The 14,642-nt window shown below is 28.7% G+C and overlaps 1 protein-coding gene across 1 annotated transcript in view; it reads right to left on the bottom strand.

Moving 5' to 3' along the window:
• Window positions 1-6,682, bottom strand: part of LOC130826216 (heavy metal-associated isoprenylated plant protein 9-like) — a 7,565-nt gene extending 883 nt beyond the window's left edge. Inside the window, exons 1-4 of the mRNA XM_057691800.1 lie at window positions 6,217-6,682; window positions 5,852-6,089; window positions 5,477-5,649; window positions 5,174-5,264 (exon numbers count right to left, since the gene is read on the bottom strand). Coding sequence (XP_057547783.1) covers window positions 5,174-5,264; window positions 5,477-5,649; window positions 5,852-6,089; window positions 6,217-6,237 — 523 coding nt within the window. The 5' untranslated portion in view covers window positions 6,238-6,682. The remainder of the gene's footprint in view (window positions 1-5,173; window positions 5,265-5,476; window positions 5,650-5,851; window positions 6,090-6,216) is intronic.
• Window positions 6,683-14,642: the final 7,960 nt, after the last annotated feature.

Genomic DNA, 14,642 nt, shown 5'->3' with positions numbered 1-14,642 from the left:
AACAAATGTAACGCACACTTAGCTTCTAAGTTATGATATATTTAATATTAATTTATCTCATATATATATATATATATATATATATATATATATATATATATATATATATATATATATATATATATATATATATATATATATATATATATATATATATATATACACACACACGATGTGTCAAGAAAACAACTCAATTAAACGCTTAAACTGATATTTGAGTTGGTTTCTTGACATACATACATGGTATCAGAGAATACCGTGACAAATTGTGATCACGAGTTCGAATCTCAATTCTCAACCATCTATCATTTAAAGTATATTCCTTTCGTTTTTATTTGTTTTTCTCGTTTACTTTTTGCACAGTTTTCAAAGTAAATTATGACTCTTAATATCTCTAAATACGCATCATAAAAAATTATAAAAACTATATAATTAAAAAGTATATATTAAAACGAATTTAATGAGATCTCACAAGAATATATATTTTACCATCTTTATACGTCTCAAAAATCTTAATCGAATTTCTCTCTTCAAAGTAAAATATTCTAAACGCGAAAAACATTAGAAAACGAAGGGATTAATATTTGGGAACAAGTATGAAAAAGACTTGTAATGCATCCACACTTCTAACCTGAAAGACTCTCATAATCTCATGTGAGGTTGCATATTAGAATATATATATCATAACATATTTTAGAACTTCCACCATCAATTAAAACTTTTGATTGATTATTTTAAAATGGGTCATATCAGCAACAATAAGAATAACAATTTAATGTAATTAATCCCGATGTATCAAAGTAAGTGTTCACATATATACAATATACAACCTTATAAAAAAATTCATTACCATTATTTTATCATGATGCAATGCTCTATTTTTGATGTACATAATGCATGCATGCATCAAGATTCAAGACAACTTTACATCTATAGACTATAAATCATTATAAAATTTAAAGAAAAGCGCACATATTTTTTGTAAATGTAGTACTTTCTAAGAAAGTATAAGCACATATGCAGATGCATATATGCTCCGTTTCTCTAAGGAGCACAATTCACAAAGACTAATACTTTACCTTCATATGACGTTGATTTTGAATACAATAATATGAGACCAACTCAATCTTAAATTTTAGAAGTATATTTTATATTTTAATTGAGTTGTTTATTTGATATACATTTTATGCACTGCCCCATTTATTTTTTATCATATTGTATATTATATTATATTATATTATATTATGCTATATTTTACTGCATATTTTATGAAATAATATTATTTCATATAATGATCATCATCATCATACCCAGTGTATCCTGCCCATAGAAAAACCATGAGCAAGGTTTAGGAGGGAAGGATGGCGACAGCTGATACCCATAAAGGAGAGCGCAGCCAAAAAGTCCCTCAACTCGAGAGAAATCAATAGAAGTTTCTGCAACAAATTTAAAATAAGTGTTGAAAATAATGTGACTTGAGTGCACAATTGATGTGTGCATTCATGTGTAAGTGATGGGATGGAATCATATGGGATTCGTTAATGGGAGAATAAAATTGATAACTAAATGTTTGTGATTTTGATGATGACTAAAGCTTGATTGAATTTATAAAGTTATGAAGGAGGTAAAGTATGACTTAACTATGGGAGTTATGGGTCTTAATGAAGAAACGAAAAAGATACTTTACTATATTGGGTCGAGCAAAGCTGTCAGAATGCCCACTGAAGGTCGCTCGACCGAGCGAGCTCCAGGGTGGGTCGAGCGAGCAGACATAATGTATTCAGTAGCTTCCTGTAGCCCGCTCGACCAGGCCGCTCAACCGAGCGAGCCTCTACTTTGGTCGAGCGAACCTTCTGACGTTCCTAAGATGTTGTTTTTGACTCTTTAAGTTTTTAGAGCTGTTTCATTGACATTTATTCTTAGCTTTAATGTATTGAATGTTGCTTAGTATGATCTCCCCTATAAACAGTGAGCTCATTTGTTCATCCAAACACATCCAACACAAAACCCTAAGCCTAAACACATAGCCTTTGTTATTCTCTTACTCAATTGTAATATTTTGATTGTAAGAGTACGTTTTTACTCCATTAAAATGATATAAACAAGAAACTACACAACACGGAAGACGTAGCCATCATTGGGTTAACCTCTTTAAATCATTGTGTTAATTTTTACATTTTAATTTCTTTCAAATGTTGTTAAGTTCATTGCAATTGTTATCGTTCATCAAGGTACTTTAAACCTTATCGATCTTAGCTCTCATTTCAATAAGAAATACTGATTCGCTCGAGTTGAGTTAGCTAGGGCCTAGGAATATTTCTGAAGATGTCAATCTAGCTACTTATAGTACTGTTACTTAATTAGATCAGTTCAGGTTATAAAAGAATAAAGGTGTTCATTCAGGTCATTGGATTTATTTCGGGTTAGTTGTTTTGAATCGGTTTTAAATCGGATTTTAATTCCATATTCTTTTACATAATTGAAAATCATTTTTTTAAGTCAGGTCAAATTGAGTTCGATTATAACGTCAGGTAAATTTCAGATCATCGAGTCTGTTTCAAACACTTCTAAAAAGAATATAGGAGTGGTTATCTTGTTTGATAGCTGAAGCAATATAGGGAGGCAGATTCCTTGGAGCCCAAGAGAAAATGTTATGTTTGGTGCATGAGTAGCATGTATTAGTTTCGGGTCATGTTCTTGGTCTAACTCACAGGAATATTACTGTTCTTTTCTTTTCATTTTTCTGGGCAATAAAGCTGAATCTGAAAAAAGATCTTGCCAAAAACAAAATGATTGAAAATTACAGTGAGAAACTGTTGGCCCAAATTCATAGCCCATAGAACCTTCAGTTTAAGAACATTTTAAAATAATTTGTTTAGCTCATAAAATTAGTATCTAGATTATTCTAGTAATAGATATTTGCATAGAAAATACTAGAACATTAGAAAGATTATACTAGAAAAAAATTTTGTGTGGAAATTATTAGATTCATGTTACCTACTAACCTTAAGTATAAATAGGGGTGTTGACATCTTATTTCATCCAACCATCCACACAAAAATATTCTTCTTATATTATTATTCCACTTTACAAGCTATTATCTTATATCCTTGTATCAATCTCTTTGATTATAATATAGTGGAATTATTTTCAAGTGCTCGGTTTGTGTCATTTTCTTAATAACTCTTCTTACCCTTTACACTTTGATTATTTCTTGATTAAATTACGTTTCCGCTAGCGCTCTTACCCTAACAGAAACTGATCTAAAGGTGTTTGATTACAATTTTTATTAAGACCTTATAACCGATTAATACTTTTCAATTCTATTATACTTATTATATTTTACTTCATTATGCAATTCAATATAATAATTTGATAATTTATATCTTGAGTTATGCATAATAAAAAATTATGAATTAAAATTTTGATATTAAGACAATATACAATTAGACGATCCAAATAAAATCTCACTTTACTAATACTTTTTCTTATAAATTAGTCATAATAAATAAAATAAATTTAAATAATAATGTGTAGCAGTTATTTCAAAATCGGACCTTAGTTTTGTTTTTGGTGGTGGGGTTCTTTTGTAGATAGCATACTAAGCTAAACTTTAAACAGTGGGCCAGTTCTGATGGTATTCTCAGAAAATATGGAATCAACATTCAAAAAGAAATTATAAGAATATTTTTTTCAGAACTAATATTATTAATTCCTTCAACTTTATAGAAGTTTAGTTCCAATTAGGAAACCTCCGTGCCTATCCATATTATCTAGACGTACAATATTAAAGAGCAAAATTCAATACAAATATACTCAAAAGTTAATTAAATTAATAATCTCATTTAATATATGATTCATTAGTTTGTGTCCTGAAAATAAATTCAGCTAATATAAATTATAGGTGATGAGTATTTAAAATATATCACCATTCATGATTTTTTTTTGTATCATAACAATAATCTTTTTGGAGAAAAACACACAAAAAAAAAAAAAAATCAATCTCAAACATTCACCCCCAAGGTGGCTAAAAAATTATGGTTTGTAACCTATGCCTCAAAATATAGGTTAAGGGATATTAATTATGTTAATTAACTAATACTCCCTCCGTTCTTTTTTGATCTTCCACATTACTATAACGGGTAGTTTCAAACGTTCTTTCACTTTAGAATACTTTCTATTTTTAGAAAGTTTTTATTCCACTTTTACCCCTTAAAACCCCCCTTTTCTTTTAATGTACCCCTTTTCGTTTATTTATAATTATTTTCTCTCTCATACTTTTAATACAATCATTACTTCACACTACTATTTAATTAAAATAATACCCACTACAACCTCATACTACCAATACAATCATTACTTCACACTACTATTTAATTAAAATAATACCCACTACAACCTCATACTTTCAATACAATCATTACTTTACACTACTATTTAATTAAAATAATACCGACAACAACCCAAAGATTCTATTTTTCTTAATATATGTGAAAAATCCAAAATAGAAGATCAAAAAAGAACGGAGGGAGTATTATTGTCACTTATATATTTTCTCTTGGAGATAGTGATTTCTTATCTATTACTCTATCCCTTTTTGATTTGCATCAAAGAGAAATTAAGTTATGTTTAAGAGAGCGGTGATAAATGAAGAGAGAAAATAAATTGTGTGAATAAAATTTAAAGAAAGTTAAAATATATTGATTAGATTAAAAAAAATTAATGGGCTATTATCCAAAATAAGAATGATATAAATTAAGTGAAATAACCAAAATAAAAAATACTGTAAATTCAATTGAACGAGAAGAGTATATTAATTATTGTAAATAAGAAAAGAGAATTCACATATTAATTTAGTGATGACTTTTTAATACAATTAGGATAATAATGGTTTACTTAACCATGTGGTGGTTAAAACAATTATAAAAAGTAAAATCTGGTGGTTTTACTTGTTACCACCGCTGTGATTGCTCTTAGAGAATAAATCAACAGATAATAAAAACAATAATGTTGTAATTAAGTATAATAAATTAAAGTATCGCGATATTTAAAAAGGAATAGTATAGAGCGTAAAAATATTAGAATTATAACTAAAAAAGTAAATAGGGCAAATTCATTGTAACGAAATAAAATAAAAAAAAAATAAGACAAATTGAGTAGTACAAGTAAATACCTCTCATTTGGAGTATCTTCTTCTTAAGTTGGGCAGCACAGGCCTCACAGTGCATATTTACATTAAGCTCCACAGTAGTTAATCCACTAACCTAAAAATAGAAAGTAACAGTAACAAAACTAATTTGATAATGAAAGCTAAAACTATATCAGAATCATTAGTCAAAATTAATCAGGGGAATTAATAATTAATAATTAATAATTAATGGGAATTTTTTAAAATAATAAGCATTATATAACATTAAAACTTTAATTTCTACATAATAATTAGGTAAAAAAAGGGTAGGTATATTATGAAAAATACCTGTGAAGTGACAAGTTCTGGTATGGGTTCACCCTGATTAGCAGGTAAAGGTGACAAAACTTTAGCCATTCTCTTAGTTTTCTTCATAATTCTGTTACATATTGCATTTGGCTCTACCACACCTTTTATGGTTACTTGATTTTTAGGCATCTCAATTACTACCCCTTCAACTCCTGCTTACATACATACATACACCAAATTCTTAGTTTATGGCTTTTAATTTGTAACAGAATGATTTTATTACCAAGTTATAAAGCTCTGGCTTTTGTAACAGAATCAATTTTTCACTTTAATTAATATTTCCAACTCACCCTATAACTTTTTTTAGGTATAAAAAGTGATATTTAGATGATGATGGAGAGTAAAAATAGAGACCTCTAATTTTCATGATGGACCTCTCAATTTTCTTGGCACATCCAACACAATGTAAGTCCACATAAAGCACAAAAGGTGGTGGTGGTTGTGGTTGTGGTTGTAGTGCTGGTGCTTCTTCTTCCTTACTTCCTTCCTCGGCTGGTGGTTCTGCTGGCGGCGGTGATGGGTTTTCTTCAGGCGGTTTTTCATCATTCTTAGCTTCAGCTGGAGCTGGTACTGCAACCGGAGCTTGCTCTTCCTGTTAATGATCACATTCATCAAATCAAAAATCTAAGATTAACCCACTTCATTAAATCCACCATAAAACAAAACCCACTTCCTAAAACTTTGGAAATAATCAAACCAATCAAATTTAAGCAACTTACTGGCTTAGTTTCTTCACCCATTGGTTATTATTTAGATCTAAATCTTATAACAAAAGGTATAGAATTAGGCCAATAGAGTATATATATGTGGGATATACTAGTAAAGATTTTTGGGATTTGAAATTTGGGCGGTGCTCACTCTACTTGTGCTTTGTTGCACTTTATGTTTATGTATAAAAAAGCTGTACTTGGTGATTATAAAGCACATGCAATGCAACTATATATGCCTAGAGATCATTTTTCCTTCTATATTCTTTAATTAAAACATTGGGCGATTTTTCTCGAACTGAAAATTCTCTTTGAATGTATTCTCCTTTATGAAAATGAATTGTTGTCTTCTATCTCTCTTTAGAGTTTGATCATAATTTATATGAGCGAAATACATTAAATAGGATGACGATATTCTAAGTTATTTGAAAATTTATTGTAATTTAGTTTGTTCATTCAATCTTTTGATTACTTAAGATTGGGGAAAAGAAGGGGAAATCCAATGAAGCAAAGAAGGGCAATTTATAGAAGTTGGAGTGGTGTGGGTAATTCAAGATTTGAGGTGATTGTGAGAATTTGATGACGAAAATAAGTGCTTTTATGACTGGCTGCCATGTGGATTTGTCTAACTTATGAATTATGATTCCATTACTTTTGTTTTCTTCTGGTAAGCTCTCGAATGATGGACTTTGCTGACTTTTTTGAAAATACTCTTCCTTTTCAACACTTTGTCTTATCAAATTATAATCTCAAAAACTTTTCTTAAATCTGTGACTGTGATTAATAAGAATAAAAATACAATGCAAATTCTACTCAAAGTAATCTTACAAGATCCACGTAGGATCAGAATAAATCTTACAAGAATAAAAATACAATGCAAATTTCTTTTATTATTTATCCTAGTCAAAAACCGAATACCTTATTGGGGAGTTTGGCAAACAGTTGATAGCTGATTAAAATAACTAATTCAACCAGTTAATTTATTAACTAGTTTGCCAGCTAGTTTTAAATTCTGCAGCTTGTTGAAAAACAACTTATTTATAACAATAAGTCGTTATTTCAATCAGCTAATTTACCAAACATTAGCATTTGATGGTTTGACCACATACAAGCCCTTTATTTGTATCAAAATAAGCTAAAATTACACAATAAGTTATTTTATCAAACAGCTTTAGGAGTTCTTCTATTTAAAGATTTGTTAACACTGTGGTTTAATAGCCCACTCACAATGTCAATGGTTCATTAAATAGAATCACTCATGTTTTAGTGAGTGGTTCATTATTAAGTAAAAACAAGCTACTACCCTTATTTCGAATTGTTAGAGAGGAATGGAGACAGGAAAAAAATTGTAAGAGAAAAAGATTAAAATAATAGAATGGTTGTATAACCTCTATAGTCTTTAAGTTGACTATAACTCCTAACTATTAATGTATCTCTAACTAATTAAGAGTTTAAGACTTAATACATGAGCTTATTAATTAAAAGCAAAGCAAGAGTCTACAATCATTCTAAAGGTCTCTAATCATACTAAAAATCTCTTTATTACATTCCTTTAGACTGCAAAATTCGGTCAACCCTTATACTTTTACTTACTATACTTTTTATCTTGATTACAAATTTGATAGTATGAGCTAATGTGATGTTAATTATATAAGTCATTTATTAGTTGAAGTGAAAAATGTATGATAATCTAAATGCAAGATTTTCATGTAAATTTTAACTTGAAAGTATTATTAAAAAAATTATGCTCAATCAAGGACATAAGGTTTATGATAAAGTGGAGATTTGGTGGTTAACATGTACACCAACTAACAAGAAATTTGGACAGGTTGGGCATGTGGATTTTGTTATCAATTTGTCTATGCTTAAATATAATTAATAGTATATAGTTATTCAAAAGCAAGATTGTGCAAAAAGTTTAATTACTTTAATTATTAATGGTCATGAATGCAATACCTAACTACCTAAGTGGAGCCAAATTACCATAAAACATAAGTTAATGATCATGCACATTAACTATTAAATCACCAATTCAATCATTTCATTAACGGATAATTACGTGGTCCTATCAAGACACAACGTCTAATTAGTGTTCCTTTTAATGATTTTTTTTTTCTAGACAAAACATCCCTACAAATAAGAAAATGGAATGAATCATTTATCTATAAGAATTGAAAATCAAACCCTTGTCCCTGGGGACTCAGCGGTAAAAGAAATTTAGGTCCACGATCCTTTTAAGAATTTTGAACTAATGTCTGATGATGAGTGATGATTAATTTTTAACACTATATTTGGATAGCAACTTTGGAGGGAAGAGAATAAAATGGATCTTGTTTGTTTAGAAGAGAAGGAAAGGTAAAGGAAGGAAGGTAAGAGTTTTTCTTCAAATCTTTCTAACTTTTGAAAGATTGACACCTTAACAAAAAACATCAATCAAATCCCTCCAAATCTTTCCTCTCATTTTGTTATCTAAACACAAGATTCTTCATCCGTTCAAATCGCTTCCCTTCCTTTCCCTCCATTTTTTTTCATCTAAACACACTCTAAATGATTGAGCAATTCAGCCAAAACTAAGGAATAACATTTGTAACATGGTTTTCAATGTAAATTATATAATTAATCAACTAAATAAGTCCATCAATAGAATAAACTATCACCATAATTGGGTAATTATATATTCATATACACTATATTTGGATAAAAATTTTGAAGTGAAAAGAAAAAAAAGGTAAATGAGATAAGGAATTAAAGGAAGGGAAGATAATTAGAAAAAAAAAATAACTTTTGTTTGTTTAAGAGGGAAGGAAAACAAAATGAAGGATAATGACAGTTTTCCTTCTAAATCTTTCCAACTTTGAAACAAATAAAACCTTAACAAAAATTATCCATCTAACCCCTTCAAATCCGTACCATTCCATTTTGATAGCCAAACAAATGATTCTTCATCCCTCTAAATCCATCTCCTTTATTTTCCTCCATTATTTCCCATCTAAAGCCACCCAAAATGGTACAAAGATCATGGCAATACCGTTCAAATCATGCTTGAGCTATTCTCGTAAAAGACCTCTCAATGAAACAACTTTAAAACAAGAAATTTATATGCTAAAAATTTTCTATTATTAGTCTGCTTAGCTCAAGTGTGGAGCGCGTCTCAAAGTGAGATCGTCACTATAACAAAATTAATTTTTTGCAACATAAGACTTACTTACATTGAAAAATATCAATGATTATATTTTTAGTGTAATAATTATTGGTTTTATGTTTAAGTTCCACTAAAAAGTGATTTGAGACTTTATTTGACTTTTAATGACATATGCAATTGTTACTATAGTCTATAGCGACATTTATGCAAAATGTTACTAGATCCTATATCGCAAAAAATCTTTAATATTATTATTTACTATGCTACTATAGCCTTTTACATAAATGTGTATGCTGAGGTGGATGTGTGGGCACACAATGGTAGACAGAATTAGAAACCAAAAGTTTAGGAAGAAGTTAGGGATTGCACCTCTCTCTGCAAAAATGCGTGAGAACAGGCTGAGATGGTTTGGACATGTGCAGAGAAAAACATATGACGCCCCAGTGAGAAGGATCGAAAGCACTATTGTGTAGGGTAAGAGAAGTCGAGGAAGACCTAGGAGAACGTGGAAGGAACAAATTAAAAGTGACTTTCATGATCTACACCTCTCGAAGGACCTGACAACGGATAGGGGTAGTTGGTGACGTCTTATTCACGTCTTAAATTTCTGAGTCTGAACAGTTACATTTGTTGTCTTTGTTCCTAGTCGTTTACATATCGCTCTTTTTCCCGATTTATTTTTTTACCTTTCTATTTTTATTTTATTTTTATCCCTATTTTTTATTTTTTTTAAAATTTTTTTAGTTTATTTTATTTTTTTAGTTTATTTTATTTTTTTATTGTATTTTTACTTTTTATTTCCTTTAATTATTAGTATTGATCATAGTGTGTATAAGTTGCAGGCTTTGCAAATAGTTGCTCGTTCTCATCACGCCCTTTGAAAATCTTTTTTGAGCCGAAGGACTCTTTGACCGCACTCTTCTTTATGGGTATGAGTTGCTGTCTTCCTTTCCTCCCCAGACCCTGATCAGAGTTTTCCTATGAGCGGGATACATTAGGTATAATGATGATGATGATGATGATTTACTATGCTACTAAAGGGTATAATAAATATTACTAAATCCACTATATAGGCCATTAGAAATTTTAAGTAATGACAATAAAATAAAGAAAACATTATCTAAAATAATCCAACCTTTTCATGATTTTCCCATAATAATCTCACCTTTTGATTAACCATAAATAATTTCAACTGTAGGGGGTATTTGACTAGAGTAAATTTAGGTAACTCATTGACCTGCTTTAGTAGGTAATTCACCAAAAAGTAAATTGAAAAGTAATGTAAAACTAGAGAAAAATTTTGAAAATTTACCAAAAAAAAAAAAAAATTGAATGATAGAAAAATCATAAATTTTTTAAATATTTTTTCGACATTTTATTTTAATTTATCTTTTTCCTAATAAAATAAAACTTGCTATAGTAGATAACTGGGTTACCTAAGTCTACTCTAAGTGAATGCCCCCTAAAGTTGAGATTATTCATGGTTAATCAATATGTGAGATTATTATAGGAAAATTATGAAAATGTTAGATTATTCAAAATAATTTTCCTAAAATTAAATGTCACTAAATATATCCCACAAAATATATATTATGTTGTAATGCGTGTTATACAAAAATTTGTGATCATTGGTTTGTTACTTCAAACTTTTGATCTCGTAAACTAAACTATACATATGTTTAGTTGAAACAGTTACAAACAACTAACTGCAACGAAAATGATGATGCTAATTTCAATCATAACCATATTAGAGAGGTATAAGAATTAAATAATTCACATAATTATAAAAATGTTACAAAATATTTAAATATATAGAATCTTATTAGATTTATCTTAATGAGTAGAATTTTAATATTATGAATATTAAAAGGTTATAATATATTTATATAAAATCTTATTAGATTTATCTTGATGTATAAAATTTTATTAGAAGCATTTTAAAGCTTGAGTTACATTCGAAAAATATGAAAAAAAAACAAATATGTTAATATTTTATTAGAAGCATTAATGGAGTTCTTTCAAACTTTAATGGAGCTTCTTCATCCTGTACACAGCTTGTAACAAAATATAATCAACATTATAAAACAAAGGGAATATTACATTTTCAACGGTCATGATATTGTGATACTATTGTAATTAAAACACTCGTGATATTGTAATACTATTGTCACATATCGTAATTGTCTTTGTCTAGGTCGAGTTTAACCTAATATGTTAAGCGTTTGTTATTTTTTAATTTTATTTTTATACACTGCATGAAAGCACAAGGTTTTTATTTGTAAAAATTTGATAATTATTTTCAATTCTAAAAAAATTTGATAATATTTTTTTATAATATTGGATTAAAAGAAATTTTAAAGTTTAATAGTGGAATAATTTTTACAAATTTAAAAATTGATGGAAGAATAGTAAATTGACTTATAATTCAAACTTAGATCAAATTTCAGAAAAAATGGATCAAATCAACTGAATTTTGTGTTGAGTTGAACTTGTTTTAGTCCAAATAAAAATTAACAAGTTATATGTATATTTTGTACTTTATCATCACAATTACCCGTTTTATTTGAGGCAAGTGTGGTGTTTGAGAATTAGATGTTCGTTTTTGGCTTATTTGTTACTGACTAGTATTATTGACTTTTTTGTTAACTATTTGAGTGAATTATTAAAATAAAGATGTTTGATAAAACTTAATTATTGAGTTTTTTATTGTTTGTTAAAGAAAAAAGGTTCACCAATATTTAAAAAAAAAAAAACCAATGAAAAACGAATTATACTTATTTTTATTTTGGCTTAAAGATAGGATTTAATCTTCGTTTAAATTATTTACTAAATATTTTTTGTCGACTATTTTTCTTGTCTTTGTTATTTCTTTTTCTTTTAAGGGAGTGCCAATAAATAGTACGTTGATATGCAGGCCCGGTTATTTACCTGTGCAAGCAGGTCCTCAACACAGGGTCCAGAAATTTTTGAAAATATTGAGGGCCCAAAATTGTATAAAAATAAAGCCCAAACAACAAATGATTATTTTCTTGGAATTTGCAAATGACCTGTTAGAGTAAACTTTCCCAACTAATGCAATAACACATTCCGATTAAAAAAAACATATTTGACTCTTACTCTTCTCAATTAAACAAATTAAAAAAAAGCTTATAAAATGGCGTCATTTACGTGGGTAAATGAGGTATAATTTATACTTTCCTTCTTCAACAAAAAAAACAAGAGCTCTTTTATTTGGCTGACAATTTTCTTTGAGTACACATTATCACTTCAAGTAAGTCAAATTTTGTCTTTGTCTATAATTTTTTACATGAATTTGCTATTATTTCTTATGTAATACAATAATCTTGCATTTTTTACATTTTATTTTGTAAACTAAATATTGTATCACAAATTCTCGGGTGAGACGGTCTCATCGTGAGACATACCTCATATTTGGATCAAATAACTCAATAATAGATACTTTCAGCTTATGGGCTTTATGTTTTTGATATCAAATACCTCATCGTGTGACGGTCTCATACAAAACGGGCTGTTGTTGTACATGGTTTATTTATCCGTTATAAATTACAATATTAACTTGAAATGTATAGAAGCATACTATAAAATTATAATAAAGTAATATAGGCTTTTGAAATAAATTTTTTAATTTTTTTATTGGGGCCCAACTTTAAGATTAAATAGGGACCTCCAAAATGTTTTAAACGACTCAGTTGATATGTACATATATTAGGACGGGTACAACCCCATTTAATATTAAAGTATGTATACATTAATATTTATCTGACTCCACCTTTTTCAAAGTGGCCACTAGATTTAGAGCCCATCTAAAAAAGGTAAACACTATTGGAAAATATGAAAACATTAAGATAAAAAATAAAAAAATTGAATAAAATAATACAACTTTCAAACTTATTCCAAAAATAAGCGTGCAAATTCCAAACTTGAGGTATGGAGTTGTTCGCCGTTAGTATTTGCGAACAGATCAAAAAAGACAAAATAGCTGTTCACTGTTAGTATCTGCGAACAGATAGCAGCACAAATACGCAGCAGCTTTCTTTCCTTCTCATTTTCCTATTTCTCAATACCCTAGCATAATACTACTCGACACTCTCCACAAATACACTAGCTTGAATCCATCAATTGTTGTGTTCCTCTTTCAATTTGGCACTTCAAAATTAGTTTGGAATACTCTAGATCGAACAAAGGTAAATTTTTATGCATTTTTTTAGTATATATATATATATATATATATATATATATATATATATATATATATATATATATATATATATATATATATATATATATATATATATATATATATATATATATATCTATTTTTAGGTTACTAGTTTGTTTTGGCAAATGTAGGTTACTAGTTCTTTAAATCAACACTCTTCTTAATCATCCATAACTATTCAAGGTAATGTGTAATTGTTTTCATAGCTTTATGTTGTTTTTTGAAGTATTGTTGTTCATGAGCATATTAAATTAGTTAAATTTGATGTACATTATGTGTTATTAGGAATGTTGATGTTTGTATTAGCAATTTCATTTGTGAACCTATTAATTGATTTATTATTTGGATTTTATATGCATTATATATGTATGAACTTAGTTACATTATAGACTTTATTAATTTGTAGACCAAAAAAGATTATAATCAAATGACTATAATGTACTTGTATGGGCATGAAGTTGTTGATGATGTTGATTTTGTTTGTATTAATGTAGAAAATGACATCATTTCGCGTCATTATAGTATGTTTTTGGAATGGTTGTATTCGAGAAAGTAGTGGCAAAGTTCATTATGTTGGGGGAAGACGTAAGCTGTTTGCATGCAACTCGAACATGGATTTGAACCAGTTTAAACGTTTCATATGTTTTAAGATTGGATTGGACCCCACTAAAAGTACCGTAAATATAAACTTTAAATATGACATGAGTGGAGAATTGCTTGTCTTTCTTGTTGAGGATGATGAGGCTATAGATGCTATATGGGAGCATTCAAAGTCCACCCAAATTCCCTCTTTGGAGTTATACGTAGAAGAAGTATCCTTGGGGAATGTAGTTGCTTCTAATCCTACTCATACCCCTATGCCTATATCAACTTAGGAGACTCTTAATCCTTTCATTCCTTCTACATCTTGTACTTTTTCTCAACCCCCTACGAATCAAGTTCCAATTCATTCAATGGTTAACATAGGAGAAAGTGATGAGATGAGACCTTGGGATGATGGAAATGAGAATAATGAGTTCATTGTCGACCCTTCTAAGGATGATGTGTATGTCGATG

The sequence above is a fragment of the Amaranthus tricolor genome, chromosome 10 (genome assembly GCF_026212465.1).
Source record: "Amaranthus tricolor cultivar Red isolate AtriRed21 chromosome 10, ASM2621246v1, whole genome shotgun sequence".
Taxonomy (NCBI): domain Eukaryota; kingdom Viridiplantae; phylum Streptophyta; class Magnoliopsida; order Caryophyllales; family Amaranthaceae; genus Amaranthus; species Amaranthus tricolor.
This window is presented reverse-complemented; position numbering and strand designations above follow the sequence as displayed.